This window comes from Tenebrio molitor, chromosome 5 (assembly GCF_963966145.1).
Source record: "Tenebrio molitor chromosome 5, icTenMoli1.1, whole genome shotgun sequence".
NCBI lineage: Eukaryota > Metazoa > Arthropoda > Insecta > Coleoptera > Tenebrionidae > Tenebrio > Tenebrio molitor.
In genome coordinates, this window is record NC_091050.1 from 17,714,423 (window position 1) to 17,737,653 (window position 23,231).

A 23,231-nucleotide genomic window follows, 5' to 3' on the forward strand; every position below is an offset into this window, starting at 1 on the left:
CCTTCAAAGTTGGCGTTGAAGAGTCGATTGTGAACGCACCACTCGTCAGTCTGCAGAGTGAAAACACAAACAACGTAAAAAGTGAAGTTAGATTTAAACAGGTGATCTGTGATCCGTAATCCGTGGTGCATTTTGGCGGGAAATTTAAATGAACACCCGACAATAATAATCATACATTCAAATTTGTTTAGGTACGTTATAAAAAATCAAATGAGATATATTGTCGAAACATGTGGTTCATTAATATTCCTGTTTGATTTTATAATGTTTTCATTAATTTCAAAACGTATGAACATTTACACATTTTCAAAATTGTATTTAATTTTTAATTTTCACGGGTTGACAGATGTAGAGACTTCAACGTAGATGTTTTATACAGACTAATGAAATACGATACATCTTTGTTGCTTGTTGGAATTTTTACGATTCAACAACAAGATTACCAATTTCTTTCCAATTTAAATTTCGAATAGTCCAGTTTTGACTTGTTCTTTTCTTTCCTATAAATTCTGGCACATTCGCTTGTCGGCAGCCATATTTGGAAATTTAAATTGTTGGTGTGAATGGCACAATACAGAGGCCATTATTGTCACTTGTCAACATATCTTTAAACCAGTCGAGAACGGTTCAGTACGTATTATGATAATAATCAAGAAATTTATTCGAAACATTTTTAATTGTCAACAATGAATGATCTTTCTTGTCTTGAAATAAATGTGCAAACACTGATTTACAATGTTAGACCAAAAACAAAACACCCCTCATCTTCTAACAATTTTGATTGAAATTCATGTACATAAATACATACATAAAGTCCATTCACGTTGGATTTTCCTAGTCAAGGTCAAATAATTCAATATTATGGCGGTGTGATTTTTACTTCAAAAATGCTTTAGCTGTGTATGTCACCAATACGGGCTGATAAAGTAACCAAGTCATTCGTAGACTGTAGAGGTTATGTTATTCGCTGTCAGCAAAGAAACAGTCATTTTTCAAATATTGTTTTTAGAGGATAACAGTAGGTAATAATACATCCATTTTGTTATCATTTGCACTAAAAATAGTGTCAGTTCTTAATCGGTATGATAGGATTAGGAACATACAATAGGTACCTAACTCCTATCTACTGGTGTTGTATTTTTCTGCTTGCGCTGTTGATTAAGTGAAAAAACCCTTAATGACTACAGTGATGACTGATGAGGAACCAGAATAAGTTATAGAAAATGAACCCAATAGAAAATTGTGTGAAGTTTCTTTCATTGGAAGCGATGGAAGTAAGGAATGCAACTAAATGATGGAACAAATTTGGCAATAAAATTTCAGTTATTCAGAGACACTTATACGTTTTGATTGTGGTTGTGACGTTTCAAGAATGTATTGTTACAATTGCATACCACAAAAGAAAGGTGTATTTTGATTTTTAATGATTTTTTTCTAATTTAAGTTTTTTCGATGTACACATTACCTTTAAAATAACGTTGTATTGTTAAAACTGCTCAATAAAGGTCGTAAATAGATTATAATCATGTTAATACATACAATACATTAAACATTAAAGGATTCTAACCAATTAATTTTCGAACTGAAGCTATTTTTTTCTTGAGTCCGTATTAGCTTGCGGGTTTCGTCACATTACGTCAGTTGTGGAAGGTTAACGCAATTTTAAAATTAACCTTTTTTCTTTTCGCCGTGGTAAAATCACCCAGGAATAGAATTTTATTAAAAAATCTGTGACTTTATTTCACACGTCAAACTAACATTCAAAATTAAAAACGTCAAATCGCTCTCAATCGCTCTATCACGAATAAAACACGATAATGTAAAATTTACTAGGAAAGGAGGCGCAGGCTTGCAACGTGACAACAATTTGGCAGAGAAAATCCAACGTGAATGGACTTTACAGTCGCGGATAAAAAAAAGTAGGACAATGTTTTTTCGCTAATGTAAATTTGCTTCCCCTTTCTATGGTTACTATGAAAATATTTATTTATTTATTATACTAACCCCGGTTTACTCAACTCAATTTTGGCTAAATTTCTTAATAAGCTGGTCCTACTTTTTTTTGTCCGCGACTGTATTTCTTTTTCAGTATGTATATGTAACTTTTTTTCAACAATAACTCGTTATTACTGAATTACTTTCATCTACTTTATGACACTTCTTTTTAAATTTCGGCCAAACATATTTTTTTTGTCTGTAGAGAAAATTCTAACGTGGAAATCTAAAGCAGTTGCAGATTCCGCAACATTATGCCATATTGTCCTTTGTACGTTTCCAATCAGTCCTTGGGTAGATACTAGAGACACATCGATGATAGACTTTACTAGACAATATTTTGCAACAAGCAAAACTAGTGCTAAAATCATTGTGTAGGTAGAAAAGAAATTAATCGATCAGGAATTTCCAAGATATTTAGTTGAAAGTTTATCGTTGAGGCATTTACATTTTTATTGGACACTTAATCGTTCGCTATTTTTTCTCCGCACGATATCCAAGAAGACGTGTGTGTGTAAATTACCTGGTCGTACTAAAGCTCCAGTTCTTCCGGGATACGCTTATAAATTTAGTTGCAAATGTGCAATTACCTATGTGGTAAACCGAACCATAATCATAACAACTAAATTATATCAAGAGATACATTTTAAATACCTGTCGGATCCAGACACTCGTTATGCCTCTTGAATTGAAATGTGCGAGGCAAAAATGATGGTTTCGATTTTTCCCCGACAATGTTGCTTTGTTGATCGGCTCAAATGAAGTGTAATTTTCGTGATAACTTTCTTGACCCAAGAAATTGCAACAGTGCTTATATGGGAATATCTTCGTAATGAATTGCTCGTATTCTGTTTCTGTTCGTTAATTCTGTACGGAATGCCTCTAACGAGATGATCAATATTCCATCGGATCTTATTCCGTTCGCTCGGATACATTAAATTATACGGGGCGTAATTCGAAGATATTCGCCAGTCCAAATATAGAAATGTATTAATGTGTTTTCTTTTTCGCGTGTTCTATTTTTTTGGTGGCAGTCTTTTATTAAACGACCTTCCACGTCACCGTAATTAAGTTAACTTATGTTTGCTTGTCTGACAATGCAAGAAAGATGCTATTATATTTGGTGTTCGCTTCTTTCCGCCGACCTTACTGCTCGATTTCTTTTTATGGAGTTATTTAAAGAACCACTACCTTATAGGAGGAATCGCAACAGGAAATCAATCCACACCATACCACCTGTGTGAATACAAAATTCTAACCACGAATTTAATTGTTGATGATGTGGAGTTGACATGATTACATTTTTTTCTTTTCATGTCAGAAGTATCAAATTCCACCAATAACTCAGTATTAATAGGTATAATCAAATGGCATGATAATCACACTGAATCTCACAAAAAGTTAACGACTCAACCTCTTTATTTTCTGTTTACATTTACTAGTCTCTCCATTAGTGGTTTTTTACCACTCGGCTTGTTTACATTTGAGTAAAAAAACTCTATTAAACCAGTTGCTCTTTATATCTTTACTACTACAAAAGTATGTATAGTAAGTGCAATTAACCAGGACATTGGTATACCTACGACTACGACGATAGGAATAATAAACTAACAGTGCTTGAGCGGTACCTTTTTTTTGATGATTTTTTTTACATTTTCATAGACCATTCCAAGTTTAAGTCAAGGTAAAATGTGCTCAGTGCAAGAATTAGATCTTAATTAATGACGTCAGTAGAATATATTGCATTAGAATATTTCTTGAAATTTTATACCTGTCTTTCCGTGTTTGGTAAATTATTTCTGTTTCCTCATTCCTGATTTTAGTTATTATTACTATCGTATTAACATATTTATTTGCGATGACTCAAAAGTAAATATTTTTTCTAGAATGAAATGTGCCTATTGTAGTACCAGATCGGAAGTTTTTTTCTCTAAAATAAAATAATTGGGAAGACCATTGTTGGAAAATTTCAAGAGAATTTACAAAAGCTTGTATTGTAGAAATCAGTACTTCGAAAGAAAATGTGTGGGATCAATTTTCACGTACTTACTTTTAGTTAAAGTGTTCGTTGAACTTTGAATTTTCGAAACTTGTAGTTTAAAAAATCTGGCAACTACATACTACGTTATTATTAAGTTATCATAATTTATAAACAAGTTTATAATTTAATTTTCAACGACCAGACAAGAGATTGTTGTCGAAGAGGAACGTAATTGCGAGAATATCGTTCCATAATTACAACTTAAATTTATCGCAACCATCGGTTTTAAGTTTAGAGTAGGCATTTAATTAACCATCTAACCCTTACCTCTATCGATGTCCTTAAGCAATATGGAGAGATACAAGCGTCGTGGTGTTAGAAGTACCAAAGTACTGTCAAACAACTTGTTAGTGAAAATTCCAATTTTATTTTCATGGATGAGCTGACACCGTTGTCTTGGCCTTTGCTTACTTTGGTACCATTTAACTGTTAATCCAAACTCTAGTACCCCACTAAAGGTATTAATAAAAGATAGTACAGTTAATTTTTTTTCTCGTTGACAAAACGTAATATATAATTGTCTCAGCTATGAAATTCTCTTCAGTAGTGAGTACAACTCGAGACGATTAAAAAATTTTTTTTGTAGATTGTAATTATCTATTATCAGCCGCAGTACTGTTACAAATCTGCTCGTTACTCACCATCCGAACCAATAATTATATTATTTGGATCCCGCTAATAGTCGCAATTATTTTCCGTGCCCAAAATAGCTAGTTCGTCCTTAATTAGATACTTCCTCGTACAATCTCTTAGGACTTCCCGGAATAAGAGGTAAAGTTCTGCTTCGCCTATCATTACCATTGTCTTTCACCTCGGGGGATCCATTCCGCAAACGCAAACACGTCCGTTTACTCTTGATTTTAAATTTGAACTGCAAACATGTCGAAACAGACCGGTCCATGAAAGAATTATTCGACTCCACGAACAGCATCACAAAGTAATGGCATCCGTAACGTCACACCGGAGATAATCACCATAGAAAGATCGTTAATCAAGCGGTACCGTGGCGGTAGTATTATTATTTACGAGTTTGTTACACGGGATGAGATTACACGAATTTGTAACTGCAACAAGGGCGAGAGGGTTTTTTTTTTGTAAGTTTTGTTATCATTTTTTTTGGGAGTTGACCCGTGGGAGTTTTGGCGCAGCGGATGTATCGACTGGGATTTGGTGCAGGGTAATATGTCACAAAGGGTAAAAATGTATGCAACGGTTGCACCGTAACTCGGTAAATGACACTAATCCGGTGTATAAATGGTGAAATGATAATAGCGAACAGGGACTGCATACAACATACAATCTCGTAATCTAGACATTACGTCGTTTGTCCTTGCGAGTAATTATATGAAACATGAAATGATCGCTTTCAGCAAAATGCTCGAGTAAATGCATTTTAAGTTTAATTCAACTTGAATATGTCATATTATAAAAAAAAAAAAAATTGCGACTGTAGAAAGGAGTCGTAGCCGAATCGTCAGTTGAATCTTGGCTTTAGAAACGTCAAATTTTAGATGTGCGTGTAAGACTTGGTTCTCGCCCAAGGGTCTTATCCACTCAATATTTGACAATTAATAGATCCGTCTCGACGGTACACGTTAAATTAGACAATCTCAGTTACAGTCGTACGATAATCTACAATCGGACTCACCTCCACCTCATTCAACTCATTCAAACGGCAAAGCACAGGTCCGGACTAGGGTAAGCTCAATTGGGACGGTACAAACATGTAAACGATAATACCTGACACATCTGTCACAAATCAAGGATATACGGGGGGTGTTTTCCCTCCTAACTCGATCATTTCGAAAGGGCTTCAACCACGGGCGTCGTCTTCACAGCGCTACATTCCGAGGTTGCGTTGCATGTTCCGGTAGCACCTGTAGCAACCCCAGTGTGCAGTTTGGGATCCGCAGTCTTCGTAGAAGACCTCTGCCAGAGGTTTTACACGTTGATGGCACTGATTTCATAGTCCAGGTTGCCCAAACCTGCTGCCCAGTTACCGAAACACCTAGTAACTGTATCCGCCTATCACAAGCCTACTTCACTGCACCATTTCCGGGGCCACAAATTATTCACCTACCCTCGTGCATCTCGAACAGCTACGCGCTCGGTTCCAGCTGCCAAGCTTCCTTGCCTCGCCTGTGTTAAAAATCACCCCCGAGCGAAGAATCTTTTCGAATATAATTCATGAGCCACATGTTTGGGTGGAAGAGGTAGTTTTTCTATTGTGTTTTTAAAATTCGCTTACCTGTGTTTTGATCTTGATTGTTTTTCTAATTGGAGACTGTTGCAAAAGAACGTTGTAGGGAATTCATCCGCAAGGTGTAGTTTGTCGCTCGTGGGATTGCGCACTCGCCTGTAGCTCGTGAAGAAAAGTACTACATTATGCACATGTTATGTAAATTACTATGTATTTGGATTTTAGAAGTAGATATAAAGAGTTGAATCTTTCACACGGTCAGCAGCCTTGATTGATAACATGTTTGAGACTTGCCAGAACAATAACAGATAGTACCTATCACTTTGTTTATTTCTGCAGCAGGTGAGCTCATTATTTATATATAGGGGACACAAAGTAAAGTGCAACGCAAGTGTTGCCCCGTCCTTGGATATTGTGCGATAATAGTTGTGGCAGTCGTTGCGTTGTTTACAAGTTTTTTAAATATATTTATATTGAGACAAGGCAATTTACGACAATTTCCTGCGAGAAGGCACTGATCTATAACATTTGTCAGTGTGGAATCTTTCGAGTCCTTGCGGCGTTCGCACCATCATTAAACATATTAAATATACAAATTCCTGGCGCTAAATAAATAAATAAATATGTTTCCTAGGCTAGTTCCAATTTTCCAAAGATAATGGAACGATCGTGATGAATGTCGCTTTAAATGCATGCCATTTTGCGACTTGTTGCATGCCAGTTCCGGTTCCTCTTGTAAAAATTTTGTATGCATGTGGATTGAAGCCCAGGCTAGATAAGCGCGAGTTCCGTTCGTTTTCGTCCTTCCGGTGCGAATTTTTGCAGGGATCGATGCGTCCATTGTGTGGATGTGAAAATTGGTTCGCCTTCCGAAAGTTATTCGGTTTTTTTGATTAATGAGTACAAATTAGTGGTAAGGGAGTCGTGAAATGATGGGGGTAGAAGAGCGATGTGCGTTTCACCCCCTTCTCCGCAGTGTGTAATAGATGACCCAAATGTATCAGTTACTGAGGGAACACGTGATACTTGGTGGTCAAATTAGATAGAGTGGCTTTGTAACGCTTTGGAGAGTACCGTTTCGAAAACTACAAGAATATTTTTAACAATAAAAATTACATACTTCTTTACTTAATTTTTTATAATTTAGTCGTCACTTCTGTACTTCTAAACTCCAAATAAAAATGTGTTCAGTTTGTTTTGTTTTGTAATCATCTACACGAAAATTTACATTTAAATTAAAATATTACAAACTGGAAAATGTTGTCTTTTGCACCACATAAATGTAATAATTTTAGGTCCTGCACCAGTTACGTTGTAGCAGTGTGAGTTCTTGCATCATGTTGCACCACTGTGAAAGAATGAATATGTTGCTCTGAAAATTTTCTGGTACATCTTAGACTGTGACACATAAATCTGTCGAGTGGCTAATTTTTTTCTCACCTTTTTTGTGATGCCAGAGAGTTAAGGAAAGTTTGAAATAGGATTAATTTGCACTGAAGTAGGGAATAAAACACGAAGTAAGAAGGATAATTAAAAATGTAATGTAAATTAAAATTTTACTGTGCTTTAAACTCAATTTGAAGGAAATTGCTATTTGTTTGCGCGATAACTTAATCCCAGTTTTAAATAAATATTCGACAATGTTTCCTTTCTGTTGCCACATTTTACAAAACCGTTTTATTTATGCTCGTTTATGAGGATCGCTTTTATTTTATTTTTTTAAAGTTAAATTAGAGCAAGCAAGTAATTAAATGGTAATTATCGTCTGACTGCAAATTAAAAACGGAGAACTAGTGAAACGTTAAAAGTGTATCAGTAATTATAAAATTTATGAAACTTTAAATTGTATTTCAGGTTGTCTAAATGTAACAATGTGTATTGTTAATTAAATCGTCAGTTGACAGTTGTTTTTTTTTTAATTTAAATCAGGCAACTGTGGCGAACTCTTGCTGAACTTCTTGAATCATTATCTGAACTGAAATTATAGAGGTAGTACTTTCTCAAGCTGAGGTACCAATTATTGTACAGATGATGTATTTTACTCTAACGAATGATGACAGATCTCTTCTGCACGTTTAACTCTCGACTAGGTTTCACATCTCACATCCTCTCATCACATCTTTGATTCGTTGCTGATGACAATTGTTTTTCAATCAACCGAAACCCAGTTAATGGATTTTTGAGCTAACGTGTCTTCGTCTCACGTGAAAAGTACCCAGTAGTTTTTTTCGCGGGACAACGACCAAATAATGCACTGTCCACTAATCTTTTTCTTATTGTCGTTGAATTTATTTCTTTGGCTCCAAACTACAGTAGTTTTCCCAGAATTTGAGTTGACGACAAGAATGCACTATATGCACAATGTGATTATCTTGTAACATTCCTTTGTATTTGATGCTTTAAACCAAACATAACGAGTAACAAACCTGAATGTTTCCTTACATTTTCGGTTCCAAGGAAATCCAGCTTTGCTCCTATACGAGACGTCGTTATCGTCTGCTATTAGACTTCATTTGTCACTCACTGACGAGGGAATTGTATTGTACCGTTAATTCGATAGTAAATAAATCAGTGAAGGTAACAGAATTATTGGATTTTCGTTCTTAACAAGATTCTGTTGAACACCTTCCTGTTTCGTAAAAGTAAAGGGAGAGGAATTTTTCCACACAAATGTTATCGCTAGTTTTTACCCAAACTTGCCTGGATTGTACCGAAAATGTTTGCAAACTAATGTATCAATTGCATCCATGAAAGCAAATAAAACATAAATAGTTATTTATAGTAAGAGTGAGGAAGGCAAAGCTTTCGTTCACGCAAATTGGGTGTTCAAGTGAACGAAAGCGGCCTCACTCTAGAGTGAGGATCCGTCGCTATGGAAAAAATAAAATACAAAATAAACAAAGTTCTGTAACGTCAATAAAGTCGTTGTGTGCACGTTGTGGAAATTGCGGAAATGGATGATGAGGTACCAAATATTACCTAAAAAATCAAAATTACGTTATCAGAAAGAATTGGAAAAATTTAAGAGTGAATGCAAACCAGTGAGTGAAAGGCAGTGAGCGAAAAAACGATGAGCGAAAGTGAAGTGAACGAAAGAGGAACCTTCACCCACTGGTAACTATGGATACAGACTCACTTTTAGGGACGTATCGAACAAATGTTACCGAAATAAAATTTTAAAGGTTCTGTTTTGCGTTTGCCAATTAACATTCTCTTTTCCCATCTTGCAATAGCGAAGAAGACAGATTTCGTTCGCTGTCCAACAGGAGGTGTTGATCTTTTCCCAATTCATATTTCTCTATTTTTTTGTGAGATTTCCTGGATTGAGTCGGGTCGTTCACGTCGTACGTTTTTGTCGATAACAGCCGTAACTCTTTGAAGCGGTCCCCAGGCGTAGTAAATTGCCTCATATTATTAAACCCCCTTTAATCTGTATCTCTCGTCTATCGATTACAACGTTGATAGATTTATCGCCTCTGTTTCAGACGTAATAAGTCAGGCGAGCAGCGGCCGACGAAGTGCCGCTTATAGCAACGTCTACGGGGAGAGACTCCCGCGACAGGGCTCCGCCATCAACAGCGAGAGGGCTTCTGTCGCTTCCGGGAGTCTGACCAGCGGCGGTCTCGCCGCCCCCGACCAGACCAACACCGCCGAGCTGACACCGCAACAGATCGGCGTCATGGGTGAGTTCTTTTCCACCAGCGGAAATTTCTCGCCAAACCTAACGATCGAACTGTTATTATCGTAATCTCTCTGATAAATTACAGGAGAGGAATTTCTTTCTCTCGATGCAAAGTTGCAGGTTGTGTCGGAATTGCAATTTTTGTTGTTGTTGCGTGGAGGCTTTTCGAGACGGTGTATTATGAACGGATTTTTATTAAGTGGCTGGCTGACAGGCTGATTTGAAACCGTTTTCATTGCCGATTGATCGTTTCCTTTCTCCCTAAATTGATACGTTACATGACGTCCCAGTAATATCGGTGGAATATACCGTTGAAGATATTTCCGTAATGCAGCGTGCACCGCGGAGTGTGTTTATAATGATGAAATTCCCATCATACTTCAGACAGACATAAGTTTCCTGTATGATTTAAAATTAACTTGCAATTACCTGCAAATAGGTTGTAATTATATTCCGGCAAACATCTTCCATCAGAACGTCCACTCATTGTTTTTTTCGGTCAATAACCGTGAACTTGAACGATAAACGAATTGTTTTTATTTACTAAAATGTTCTCTCGGGGGTTAGATGTAATTCACTATTTTTTCTAAAGCAATTTATGCGCCATATTTACAAACAAATATTTGTACGCTTCGTTTACAGAGAAATAAACGGGAAAACATAGATTTTTTCAAATAATTATTGGTTCAAGATAGGTGTGGGAAAAATTTCAACAGTGTACACCAAAATTTATTTTGTCATAAAATAAAGTCAATGCACTGTATATGGCGCGTTCAAATGAAATCCTGAGCTGGGAAGGCGTTGGAAACCGTTAATTATTGTTGTGCTTTTTTAAAGCGTATATTAATTGGAGCATGTTGACAGCTAAACTAAAATTTAGAGCCAAAAAATTTTTCTTTTTTTTCTTTCTTTGCAATGTTTTACATTAAAAATAAAATAACTTAACGATTCCTATTCTCCAAGCACCCTTTGCTGAAAATAAACGTGTTCAATTGTGTCCCGATTAAACATAAACAAATGTCAAACGGCGGGAAATTCAAACTTTACACTGTTCTAAACGGTTTAATTTTTCCAACGCCTACTCAGCCCAGGATTTCATTTGAATTCGCGATATCTTTTAAGTAGAGGATGTACTGGGGCCTAGAACAGGCAGTAGATTTTTTTTTTCATTTTTGTCTACTACTTGACAAGCCTTCTATCGTCCTCTGTTGTTTTTCGTGGCATTTTTTCCCAACAACCACAAGCTGGTACTCGCTTCGGCGGTACACACAAGCGAGATAACAGTAATATGGTTCTTTTGTTTTTTTATTTTTACACCTAACATAACCGAGCGGTTGTCAGTAGATATTAATCGTCCAATTTTTTTTTTATAGTGAATTAAAAATTCCAACATATACCGGGTGGGGCATCGTATACGCGCACGCGAAAAATCGCGACTTCTAATTAAATTAAATTGTCCAAATTTTATTTAGCTAACTAATTATTGATAAGGTATATTTGAGAATTTTTAAAAATTTTTTTGTTAATAAATAAGGCCGTAACAGTTTTATTAGTTTTCTGAAATTAACTGTTAATTTACCTATAAAGTTTTTACACTAAATGAATCTGTATCTGTTAGCGCATCAAACCCTGGTGACACAATTATAAATTTTGACTTGGTTAACTAAATAATTCGCTTTTTTATTTAAACGCAAACCAGACGCGTGATTTATGGCACAATGGTATAATTTCCCAACAAAAGGTATTGCCGATCGTTTTAAACCTTTTTGCCATAAAATTGACAGTTTCCATTGTCACCTAAATTTACGATAGCACAAGTAACAGGTCATAAATAAAAATGATTTTGAAAGTTGAAATGTAAAACTGCATTTAATTCAAAATCTAATTGGTGTTTTTTTCCGCTGATTTCGTAAATAATTATAGGAAGTAAATCTGGGTAGGTCAGTGTAAAAATCAGAATTTGACTTTTTGGTTGAAATTTACATTTTATTTTTTTTTGGCTTTGTTTGTAAGTGAAAAATTATCAAAAAATTATGAAATGTACCTTACCAATAGCCAGGTAAGTGTGAAAAATTTCGACAATTTTATTTAATTAGAAGTCGCGATTTCTCGCGTGCGCGTATACGATGCCCCACCCGGTACTGTGCTAGATAAATTTGATGTGTGAATGCGCGTCGTGAACTTTTTTATGTACCTAAACAGATTATTTAGAAATATGCAATTGGGGCGTAGACATATTAAGAAATAATAAAGGCCCCAAGATGTACCCTTGTGGAACACCTGACAGGAGACTAACCCTTGAATACACATCTTATTAATATTTATTAGTAAGATAGGTTTGATACTTTGGAAAAGTCTCAAAGGACTAAAACATTGTATCCCTTGTCGGTAGAAGTTATATTATCAAGAACATCCGCAAGATTATATTCGTACACTTCATTATAAATATGAAGTTGTTTCAAACACTTTGGAGATGCTTGAGATTGACCTGGTTAAGACATTAACTTTATTGGAGGATTATGTTAGAGAAGGATTAACTAGATTGTGAACAGTCAGATAAATTGTATTACCATAGAATATGGTTTTAACAACATACGTATTTGTTTAAGATATTGACAGAAGTGTTTCTGCATCTAATCCATTCCTTAACGTTTTTGCTTTATTTGGACTTGGCCAAGCCTTTACTCCGATCGCAGCACTTAATTAAATAAGTTTTCCGGCTGTATCGGTCAGAAGATGTGAAAACTTCCATTTAAAAAGTTTCTTACCATTGATTCTTATGAATTAGGTACATGCTTGACAAGATACTCGGGTTATAGCGTCATAGAATTCTAAATGAATGTAGAACATCTTCTTATTAATATTTTCCCGAAGCACATGACGAAGAACTAAAATGGTGTTAAGTCAAGAATTTCAATTTGTAAAAGTTTATCGATATTACGAGAGTGAGGGTTCTACGCAGCATGGTGAAACAGGATGACCCTTATCTTGTATTAAATTATTCCAAACATGTCTGTTACTTGTTCCAGTTTAATCCAAGGAGCTGGGGCAATTTTTGTTAAGATCGACTGATACCGTGTACCGTGTTACATATATTCAGCAATGTTTATTTTCTCAGGAAAATATAGTTCTTGAATCTTTGAGGTCCATTTATACACTTACATTGTAGTTTTGTGAGTTTTTGCATTATTTTTCACAAAAAATGAGTAAGATAAAAAAATCATTACCGCTTAAGTCATTTCAGTATTTATCTTTAATCGTTAATGTCGTATGAGCAATCTCCGATGTGAATGTCGTGTAAACAGTAAGCGTAATGCAGGATAAATAATTATATGTATAAATAAATAGTGCTTTCAAAGAAATTATCATTACTTGATAGAAATATTAGTAATGAATGATTAATAAAACCCGGCGTCGACGCTTTGCTCCTTTAAAATAGTCTGTAATTTTTGTTCGCATTTTATTCAGTAAAAGATCAAAATCATTTACAGTCTGTTTTTTTTAATCAAAGAACCACCAACACCGCAAAATACGCCCAAAATAGAGCTGGCAACATGGTAGACTTTTGACTAGCACAGCATTTTAATAAAGTTAATATAAATAACTAATTTGAGAGTTTAATAAATGTCTCACTTTGCGAGGCATTTTTAATAACACGTTCAAATTTTAAATGCGAGTTTGCGTACTTTCAGGCGTTGGCTGGTATAGCCCATAGATATCATTAAACTCCCTGAATTTAGTAAAATTTTATTATTACAAACGTAAATCGACAGGTCGTGGTTCTTTGATTAAAAACAGACTATAGTAAAGCAACACTTTACAACATTGTAACCATTACTGCGTCGCAACGAATTTTGGGTAGTACCAGATTATATCATTAATACTAGAAGTGAGTCTTTTTGTGCTAAGCTCAGAGGTTGAAGATCGAGACAAAGTCGAAGCAATTTGAAATAGGTGGTAAGGAATTGTGCTTTTTCCTTTCGATCTCCAAAGCGGAAAATTCAATTTTTGAATATATTTGTAAAATATTGTGACTTTTAATGTCACTTTGACGTATTAATTTAATATTTTACATTTTAATATAAAATGTAGAAAAACAGTATTCGCAGGGCGTTAGAAAAGTAGTTTTACGTATGACTATTTTAAGCACTCGTTCAGTAAAATATCAATTTTCTTTCTTTGAGAAAACGGAATTAAAAAATTAATTCTCTTTTAAACCGAATTCAATTTAAATTACTCGTTTACGAGGTCGTTGTTTCTAAAACATGTTTAAATTAAGTTTTCAGCATTGTTTTATTATAGTAAACAAAGCTGTCTCATTTTCCTTTTACAACAATTGCTTGTACGTGATCCTTGTTTCTTTTAAATTTAAACATAAATTACCATTTCAAAATGTGATCTATTCAGACATTTTGTGCGTTATCTATTTTTCACAAATTTAATGTTTAATATTCTGCGTGTTTTACTGCAATCATTTATCACGTAGGTACTGTCTGTGGTAATATTGAAGATATGAACTAATATGAACAACAGATGTTTCCGCTTGCAACAAAAGACTAGGCAACGGTGACCTCTGACATAAAAAAATAATTACAAAATTTTACCTCAAAATTTTTATTGGGCGTATTTTTTAATGGTAGATTGTGTTGTCACATTCTTTTATGTCTCACTCATTAAAACGAACATTATGACTAATAAACTTCAAAATCCGTGACAATTAAGAAAGTTTAATTATAAGTTGGGTACCTTAGAAATCGTTTCGTGTAATCGTAACGAAGATAATGGTTATCATCAACTGACTGGAAAATTAACTATTAAGTTCGGCGATAATTGAGATATCTTACAGATGTTTTATCGTGCTAGTCATAATGAAATAAAAGTCGCTAAATTTTCACCTTTTGTTGTTACTGCAGCTTTCTCATTTTAATTTGGTCTTAATTCACTGATTTTAAAATGTACTCTTAATAATAATTAACATAAGCATTTAGTACTCGGTAGAGTATTAAAAACAAACATTTATATTGGTAGTGTCTTTCTAATAGTACATAATTGAAAACTTACTACATAAATTTTTTTAACACCAAAGGTACTGTTAACGAGAACATCTTCTCTTTCCGAATTTTGTGAATTTGGAGAGAAAGATTTATAATTATCTATAATAAATTTTTCGGTTTCTTGCATTTTTATTTCCAATGTTTGCCTTTAAAATGAGCGATTTGAACGTTTCCTACAGATTATGGTCGTATCGTCTAGACTTGAAGTCTGCACTTGGTTAAAGGGCAAGGAAAAGGTCACATGCTAAATTCTCTTCCATGAGTCACGTCCTATACCTACACGTCTCATAAGTAGAAAAATTAAACGACAAATCGCAAGAAATTCAGAAAATGGACCAATGGTGCAGCTTCTTGGCTCCCGGATAATATAATTATATCGTTTTTCAATCATTAGCCTCCTGCACTCTTCTTCCTGTTAATTATTTACAAGATACAGTAACGCAACCGTTGTCGGCGTTGGAAATTAAATTGACTTGGCTCATTTTTTGAGAAAGAAATGTTCCGTTCGAGCTACCATGATAAATGGGTGTATCAATTGTAATTACCTTGCCGTGATGGGAAAACGTTTGGGTAAATAAAATACTTGTTAGGCCACCAACGTACGTGAAATTTAAGAACATCCTCCCGACACGGATGACATTTACATCATTTAATAAGCATTTAATATATTCAACTCTCATTTCAACCAATAATTACGTTTCTATACATTCCGGACGGTGATTTTTGTCGTATCACAGAATATAAATGTTCGTCTGGTACCGTACCTCGGTAAATCTTGTGGAACACGTCCGCCGTACACCGTAATTAAGCTTCTGACCAGGTTTTTTAATTAGCAATAAACACAAGAAAATTTTCGATACCTTGACCGAACGTACGATACGAATGATCCGACAGTAAAAGTAATACTTCATACAAACGTGGTCGACATAAAACTGGTCGTTTACGTTGTATAAGTATGATCGAAGGGGATTTGCTGTCACAATTCTACTGGAGATGCACGATGAGGAATAAGAATAGGTCCCAAAGTTGATACATGTGGGGAACGTGGGAAAAATGCATAATTTTTTTGTCTAAACGAGATTATAATGAGAGAAGAAAGTTCGATGGAATATCGCGTGCACCTTTTGAATGGGATATATAATTAGAATGGGTACCAAAGTGGATGGGTGAGAAAAGTGCACATTTTTAGATAGTGCAAATTTTGCCGTCACGAAGATTAAGTATTGAAAAATAAAAAAAGAAAAATGTAATGTTTGGCTACGTGTGTGTTCTTGATCTCTAGAGAAACAAAAATGAAATGTTAAATTTTTTTCTTAATTTTTAATTTTTGTGCTATTATGTCCCACTTTTGAGTGAATTTATTTGTGAGATGTTAATTAAATTTTGCATGATCATAAATCTTTGGGACACTGTAGGAACCTTGGAATAAGATTTATTATAGCTCAATATGTAGGAGAGATTTGCGTCTCTCGGTCCTCCCAACTCTGATCCTTATATGTAGGTATTCATAAAATTAAATTCCAAAGGAATATAAATTTACAAAGAAATGTTTGCGTTTGTACTCGTAATTGTTTGTTAGTAATTTTTAGTACATGCAAACACGCGACAGCACTTTATAAACTTTCCGGTAAAGTTTTAATTATTTATTCCCCTATAATTAGGCTCAATTATTCGTTCAAATAATTATTTATAAAATTTGTGGTAATTTGTTGAAGCAAAATAACAATAGAGTCGGTAGCAAAAAATGTTGAGTGGGAAAATATTTTAACTGTTGAGTGGGAAAATCGTTTTAACCATTTTAATTCAGGAAACTGACTCAAATAACTAAGGTTAAAAGTACCACTAATCGAAACATTTTTTATTTTCAATAATACCTACTTGGTCCTTTTTTACAAAAATAAACGCTAAAATTTACATACATGTTATGTTTATCGATAAAAAAGAATTACTTTAAATGGGAAAGAAGCCAATGTGCGAACCTACAGCAAATGCTTTCTTTTCATGCTGATACTCTAGGCAAGAATTGTCACATCTTGTAAGCATTTAGTGGTGCAAGATTTAAATGTATTTATTTAAAAAAGTATTAAGGTGCAGAATTGGAGGAGTCAAGATCAACAAACAGATAATGGATAATTGTATTGACAAAGGTGTTCTAAGAAAATTGTATTGACAAAATATTCTTTGTTCAGTTTTATTTAGTAATATCTTCTAACAGCGAGATCGCTGAGAATACTCGTAGTAAGGCAGTATATTGGGTGTTCATTTAAGTGTATCCTTAAAGTAGGCTTTGAACAGTCGATTGTGAACGCACCACGAATTACGGATCACGGATCAGCTGTTTAAATCCTAACCGTTGTTTGTATTTTTACACGAGTGGTGCGTTCACAATTGACTCTCCAACGTCAAATTTGATCGGAAATTTAAATGAATACCCTATATTTTATGTCTGATATTCGGATTTCTTGTGAAAAAGTATTTGATTAATTGCAGTTTTTAAAGATTTGTAAATGTTTAATTAAAAGCTCAGTTTAACGAAAATACTTTATTCATCAAATGAAAATATAACGGTGTTAATTTAATTCGCGCTTTTGTGCCAGTTTTCCTTTTCAGTCTTTAGAAAGAAACATTTTCAATAACATCTTAATTATAATTTATTTCTGAAAGATGCTTGCTTTGAGCTGTACACTACAGCGGATTAATATTTTGTTTATTTCAAATGGGACATTTTTCTGCAATAATCCGAAATGGTACTAAGGCTGAAGAACTTTATCAAATAACGTCGAGATATTTTTCTATAAAAGCTTAATCGGCTTGTTCAGGACACTGCCTGCAGCTATTTGGTGTTTACTTGGAGATATTCTTTACAAAAATGATTGTTTCCTGTTGTATTTTGTTACCTAAGTATGCGGCGTAATTATAAAGGTATTTTAAATTTTAAAAGCGTTATCATACTTAAGTAAAAACAAGATGACTTTTAAATGTCGAAAAACCCATGTTCGCAAAATATTTAATTTTCCAGGCAATTTGTCTTACAAGGAAATCTTGTAAGTTTTAATTGTTTATTTTTTTTTTATTTCTTTGTTTAGTTCGTTGTTGCTTCTTCAAATTTTCTGTTTTTAACTACATAATTCACGCTCTTGCTATGTATTAGATTTTCTTAACCTGAAACTATATCTTTATTTTTCTTGTTGTCTCTCTATTATTGCGTCATTCTCATAATCAGAAAAAAGTATGAACATGAATTAACCAAAAAATAAAAGAATTAGACTCTTGGCTCTTGTGTTCAAACACCACTTTTATAATACATATATGCAGGGGGTCGTTATAAATGATTGTCCCATCGCAGTAGGCGTTGGTGACGTAGTTGAATGTGCCGCAAGCCTCATAACATGAGTAAGACTAGTATCGCCGATAGGTGGCGCTACCGACGGTAGTAGACATCTTTCTATTAGTTTGTCTAACGTTGCGAGGCTGGCGGCACATCCAAAATTTGTGTGGGTTTTCAACGCCAACTGCGATGGGACAATCGTTTATAATGACCTGTATATAATATAACAATAATCAGAATTTAAAGATGTGTACTCGACTACTCGTACCTAAAGAATAGTAAATGGTGAATTGGTCTGTTGAGGGCATTGTGGAAACCCTGTCGGATTATAAAACCAGCTCAACTGTTCTAAAATCCAAACTAAAATAATAAAATCAAATTATAAATGCAGTTACAGTTTGGCCGTTTGCTGTTTGTATAACTTTTTGCACGGTACGGTGATTGTTTCGGTTTATGTGAGGACTGAGGATGTTTGCTTCTCGATCCAGTTACGGAGTTCACTGAAACATTTCTGTTACATTATCGACTTTGGTAAAAAGAAAAAGGAGCAAGTCTATATGGAACGGATTCGGTAGTCTCTGTAAGGCGTTATTAAGGCCACTAAAGGCACTCTATCAATACCAAATGGACAATTAAGTCGACTTAATTGCCACAACAACAGCACTAGCTACACCACCGAGCACACTCTAAATCATATTTAGCACAAATTAAGCAAAACGCCTCGGACACTCAATTAGCCGTCAAAATAACATTCCGATTAATCGCCGTCGATTAATACGTAAACACCCACGTTAAAATCAAAAAACGACGACTCTTCCGTTCCGTTACCGTAATAATAATCGATTAAATTTCCAATTTGGTCGAGACGTGTTTTCGTGTTTTACCTTTTTGTTAATCGGCCGTTTTGCGTAATTTACGTGTACACACCAAGTTCAAGTTTATTATGCTGCGCCGCTCCAGCTCTGCCCCACTATAATAAATCATTCCGTTTTAAAAATAACAATTAATAACGGGGGCCGTAAACATGGCATCCTACCGGATTATGTCGGGAACGCATTTTGGAGTGACGATTCTCCTCCGGAGATACAATCGACTTGTTTCGAATTACACGTGTTCGACGCCCACGTCACGATAAAGTTTCAATAAACTTGGTGGCACATTGAAAAGGCGAGTGGTGATGGATGCGAGGAGGTGCTGCCGGTTCATTTTGTGAAGATAGACGAACCGAGATGAGATTCGATCTAAGTGATGGGTGTGTATTGATTGGGGAATTGGTTTGGTTTTTTCTATAAAGTGACTCTTAACAAATTACTTCGAGTTTGTTGGCTGCCTCCACTTTTTCAGTTGAGAAACCACCAGAATAGATTACATTCGGCAATAGACTCTACAGGCTCTTGAGGGGACCTTCGATCATAATTTAAAATTTTCAATTCTGTGTCTGTCAATTCCTTGTGCTTGCGACAAAAAAAAAGCGGATATCCTGAACTATTTTCATCTAATTTTGTTTCAAACTAACTCTTTTCATCTTGATCGTCATCTAGGATTACTTTTCATCTTCAAACCAGATTCTTTATTAGAAAATTTAATCAAGGTAACAACACTGTTAAAGTGTGTCAAATATCTAAAACCTCAAATGAGATCATAATACGTAAATACCTATAATTGTAGTAACTGTCACAAATTTAAATCAATGATTCTTTCTAGACACCCTCTTCCTAAGCAACCTCACAATGTTTGCTACAAAAAGTTTCTTTTTTTCCTTGTTACTCACCCCCTCTGAAATTAGCGAATGGTTTTGCATTAGAACTTAAGCTAAAGAAGCACTCTGGTGAGGATTCCGTCAAAATTTGTTGAGTAATTCTTTAGTTATAAACGGACAAGTGCTACATTCAATCATTCATACGTAGAAATTTTGTCTTTTAATATTGTATTGTACAGGGTGGGGCATCGTATACCCGAACGCGACTTCTAATTAAATAAAATTGTCGAAATTTTTCACTTACCTGGCTAGTGGTAAGGTACATTTAATAATTTTTTGATAATTTTTCACTTACAAAGCCAAAAAAAAATGTACATTTCAACCAAAAAGTCAAATTCTGATTTTTTACTGACCTACCCAGATTCACTTCCTATCATTATTATTTACGAAATCAGCGGAAAAAACACCAATTAGATTTTGAATTAAACGCAGTTTTACATTTCAACTTTCAAAATCATTTTTATTTATGACCTACCACTTGTGCTGTCGTAAGCTGTAAGTAAGAAGCTCAAAACGGCTGGCTACTCACTAGTTTTGGTCCTTTTGTTGGCAAATTATACCATTTGGGCCATAAATCACGCGTCTGGTTTGCGTTTAAATAAAAACGTGAATTACATATTTAGGTAACCAAGTCAAAATTTGCAATTGTGCCACCAGGGTTTGATGCGTTAGCAGATACAGATTCATTTAGTGTAAAAACTTTATAGGTAAATTAACAGTTAATTTCAGAAAACCAATAAAACTGTTATGGCCTTATTTATTAACAAAAATAATTTTAATAATTTTGGTAATTCTGATGAAGCAACAATGGAAAATAGAGAAAATGTGCAGTCCCTGCCCCCCAAATTTTGTAGCGTCTCTAATGTGATATACAAGTCTCGATGAAACAGAACTTTCTGTCTCTCCAGTTGTACGCAGACTTCTTTGATGATGACATTTTATAAGCTAAACAAATAATTCCATCCATGGATCACCATCTAGACGAGTAAATTTTCTTTGGGTTCTCGTTTTCACTGTAGAAACAGTGTATTTACTTTTCATTCCCTCTTGCATTTAATTACATTTTATAAGGGATTAATTTTTCAAGCGAGGAATGAGTTGCACAGACAAAAATTCTCTCTTGAATATTTGTTTCTCTCAATTGTCCATTGACCCAGTTCGGATACCCTATCGATCTACACGTGTTGTCGATGCACAGTTGAATGGAATTAAGTTTCTTGGTAAGTTTATGAACATTTACGACACGATTTTGTTCTATTAGGAACTAGAGGGACAACATCCAACTCCACAGGTTGTTCAGATCTAGTATCATGCGTCAAGCTGTAAAATCACGATCGCAAATGCATACCGCCAATAATTTTTCCTCTACTCAACCACCAGAATAAAATATTGCGAAAGTACTGTTTTGATGATACATTATTGAATAATGTTGGTGCATTTAAAAATCATGAAGCTGCACCTATCAAGCCCAATGCACTGTTTACATTATTCTCAGACTGTCTCTCTCATAGCTTATTGTAAAACAATGTACAGTGGATTGGTCGAATTATTTATCAGTGACATAAAACCAAATGATGCAGTGTGGTGAAGCTGACATTTTTTGCAGTTTATTTATTTTCCGAATTAGATCATATCAGTACTTATTAGATTTTTTATGACACAATTTTGTTCTGTTATTTTTATTTTTACTGGAGAAAATGAATTGCGTGAAAATGGGTTTAATTAATTTTCGCCAATGCTGTTGTAATTTCTTTGGGCTTTTTGAAACATAGGTACTATTCCGGACACGGAATTTTGGCCAACATTTTTTAGACATTTCTAAAAAAATTATGTAAACCAATCTCTAGTGTCATTAATAAATGACAGTTATTAAAAATCACTTTGAAGTTTTTCTTATGACATCAAAAAAGCAGGGAAATGGCATAATCGAGTCAAAACTTGGGTTACATTCAATAAAGGCCAGTTCACACATATTTGTCAGTTAAATGTCAATTGTGGCCAAGATTCCGTGTCCGGAATAGTACCTGCAGTCCATTCCATTTAAGAATGCAGTAGATGTCGCTTCAAATGGAGAACCTTTCACACTAACGAACGCGGCAAATTTGAAAACATACATTCCAAGCAAAATTAACAAAAAAAAAGTCATAAAGAAACTTACGGTAGTGGTATTCTAATAACAAAATTGTAGTTTAATGATCCGTTTGATACAAAAACTCGATAAGTTTGACACTAATAAACCAAAAAATCTTTCAAATATCAAAATTTGACAGTAGTATCAAAAATCGAACATTGCCTAGTGTAAACTTTTCTCTCATTTTGACCAATCAACGACGGGAAAATAGTCCCTATGCTATTCTACAGGGTGAGCAACAATAACTGATTCAGTTGGCAAAAAAAAATTTTACATAAAATTTTCAAGACTGTGAATTGTACCTATTTCGGTTTGTTTTATTGACATTATTGACAGCTGGTATACATTTCAAATTTAAAACTCTTGGTTTTTGTAATCGTTTATTAATAAAATGGTTTTCTCGTTGGAACATGACATAAAAGTCACCAAAAATCACCAGAATTTATTACCAACTCAATCAGTACTTGTTGCTCACACGGTACATTGCATACTTAAATGGAATGGACTGTAATCCTTTAATATCCGTGCAAACAAGGTTGGTAGAACTGACTAATTTGTATAGTAGGTATAGCCTCGTTGAAAATTGGGGGGCAGGGGGAAAAGTAACTCGTGACGTAAAATCAACCCACAAATTTTGAGTGTTCGAATAGAACCCAAAGTTTATAAGCTCCGTGGGGTTTATTGGGTGCTTTTTTGGGTTTTATTCTAGTGAGGGAACACCTAATGCGTGATCGACAGACTCTGTAGTAAAGTTTAGTGCCTTATGAGTAACTTTTGCGGGAGAAAAAAATTCCAACCTATTGTTTTAAATGGCAACGAGGCAACTTACTATACAAATTAGTCAGTTCTACCAACCTCGCGTGCAAAGACTCGGTGCCTCCATCTTTTGAATATCTATAAATCTATAATAATCTATTCAGGTGTGTCTGAAAATTTGAACGTTCTTAGATCTTAATGCAGGGGCAGTGATCTGTGTAAAATAATTTCATAATTTTCTTTCGCATTATTTTATTTTAGGCAATATGTAGTTTTTAACAATAA

The 23,231-nt window shown here is 34.5% G+C and overlaps 1 protein-coding gene and 1 long non-coding RNA gene across 3 annotated transcripts in view; both read left to right on the forward strand.

The window, feature by feature from the left end:
• Window positions 1–23,231, forward strand: part of Miga (mitoguardin) — a 99,199-nt gene that overhangs the window by 12,499 nt on the left and 63,469 nt on the right. Inside the window, exon 3 of one of the 2 annotated variants that reach the window (XM_069046600.1) lies at window positions 9,722–9,919. The exons of the other annotated variant lie outside the window; for it this stretch is intronic. Coding sequence (XP_068902701.1) covers window positions 9,722–9,919 — 198 coding nt within the window. The remainder of the gene's footprint in view (window positions 1–9,721; window positions 9,920–23,231) is intronic. 2 annotated transcript variants of the gene reach the window in all.
• LOC138131404 (uncharacterized) lies at window positions 813–1,532 on the forward strand. The gene is made up of 2 exons (XR_011159800.1): window positions 813–1,022; window positions 1,188–1,532. It is a non-coding gene; the product is annotated as an uncharacterized lncRNA (long non-coding RNA).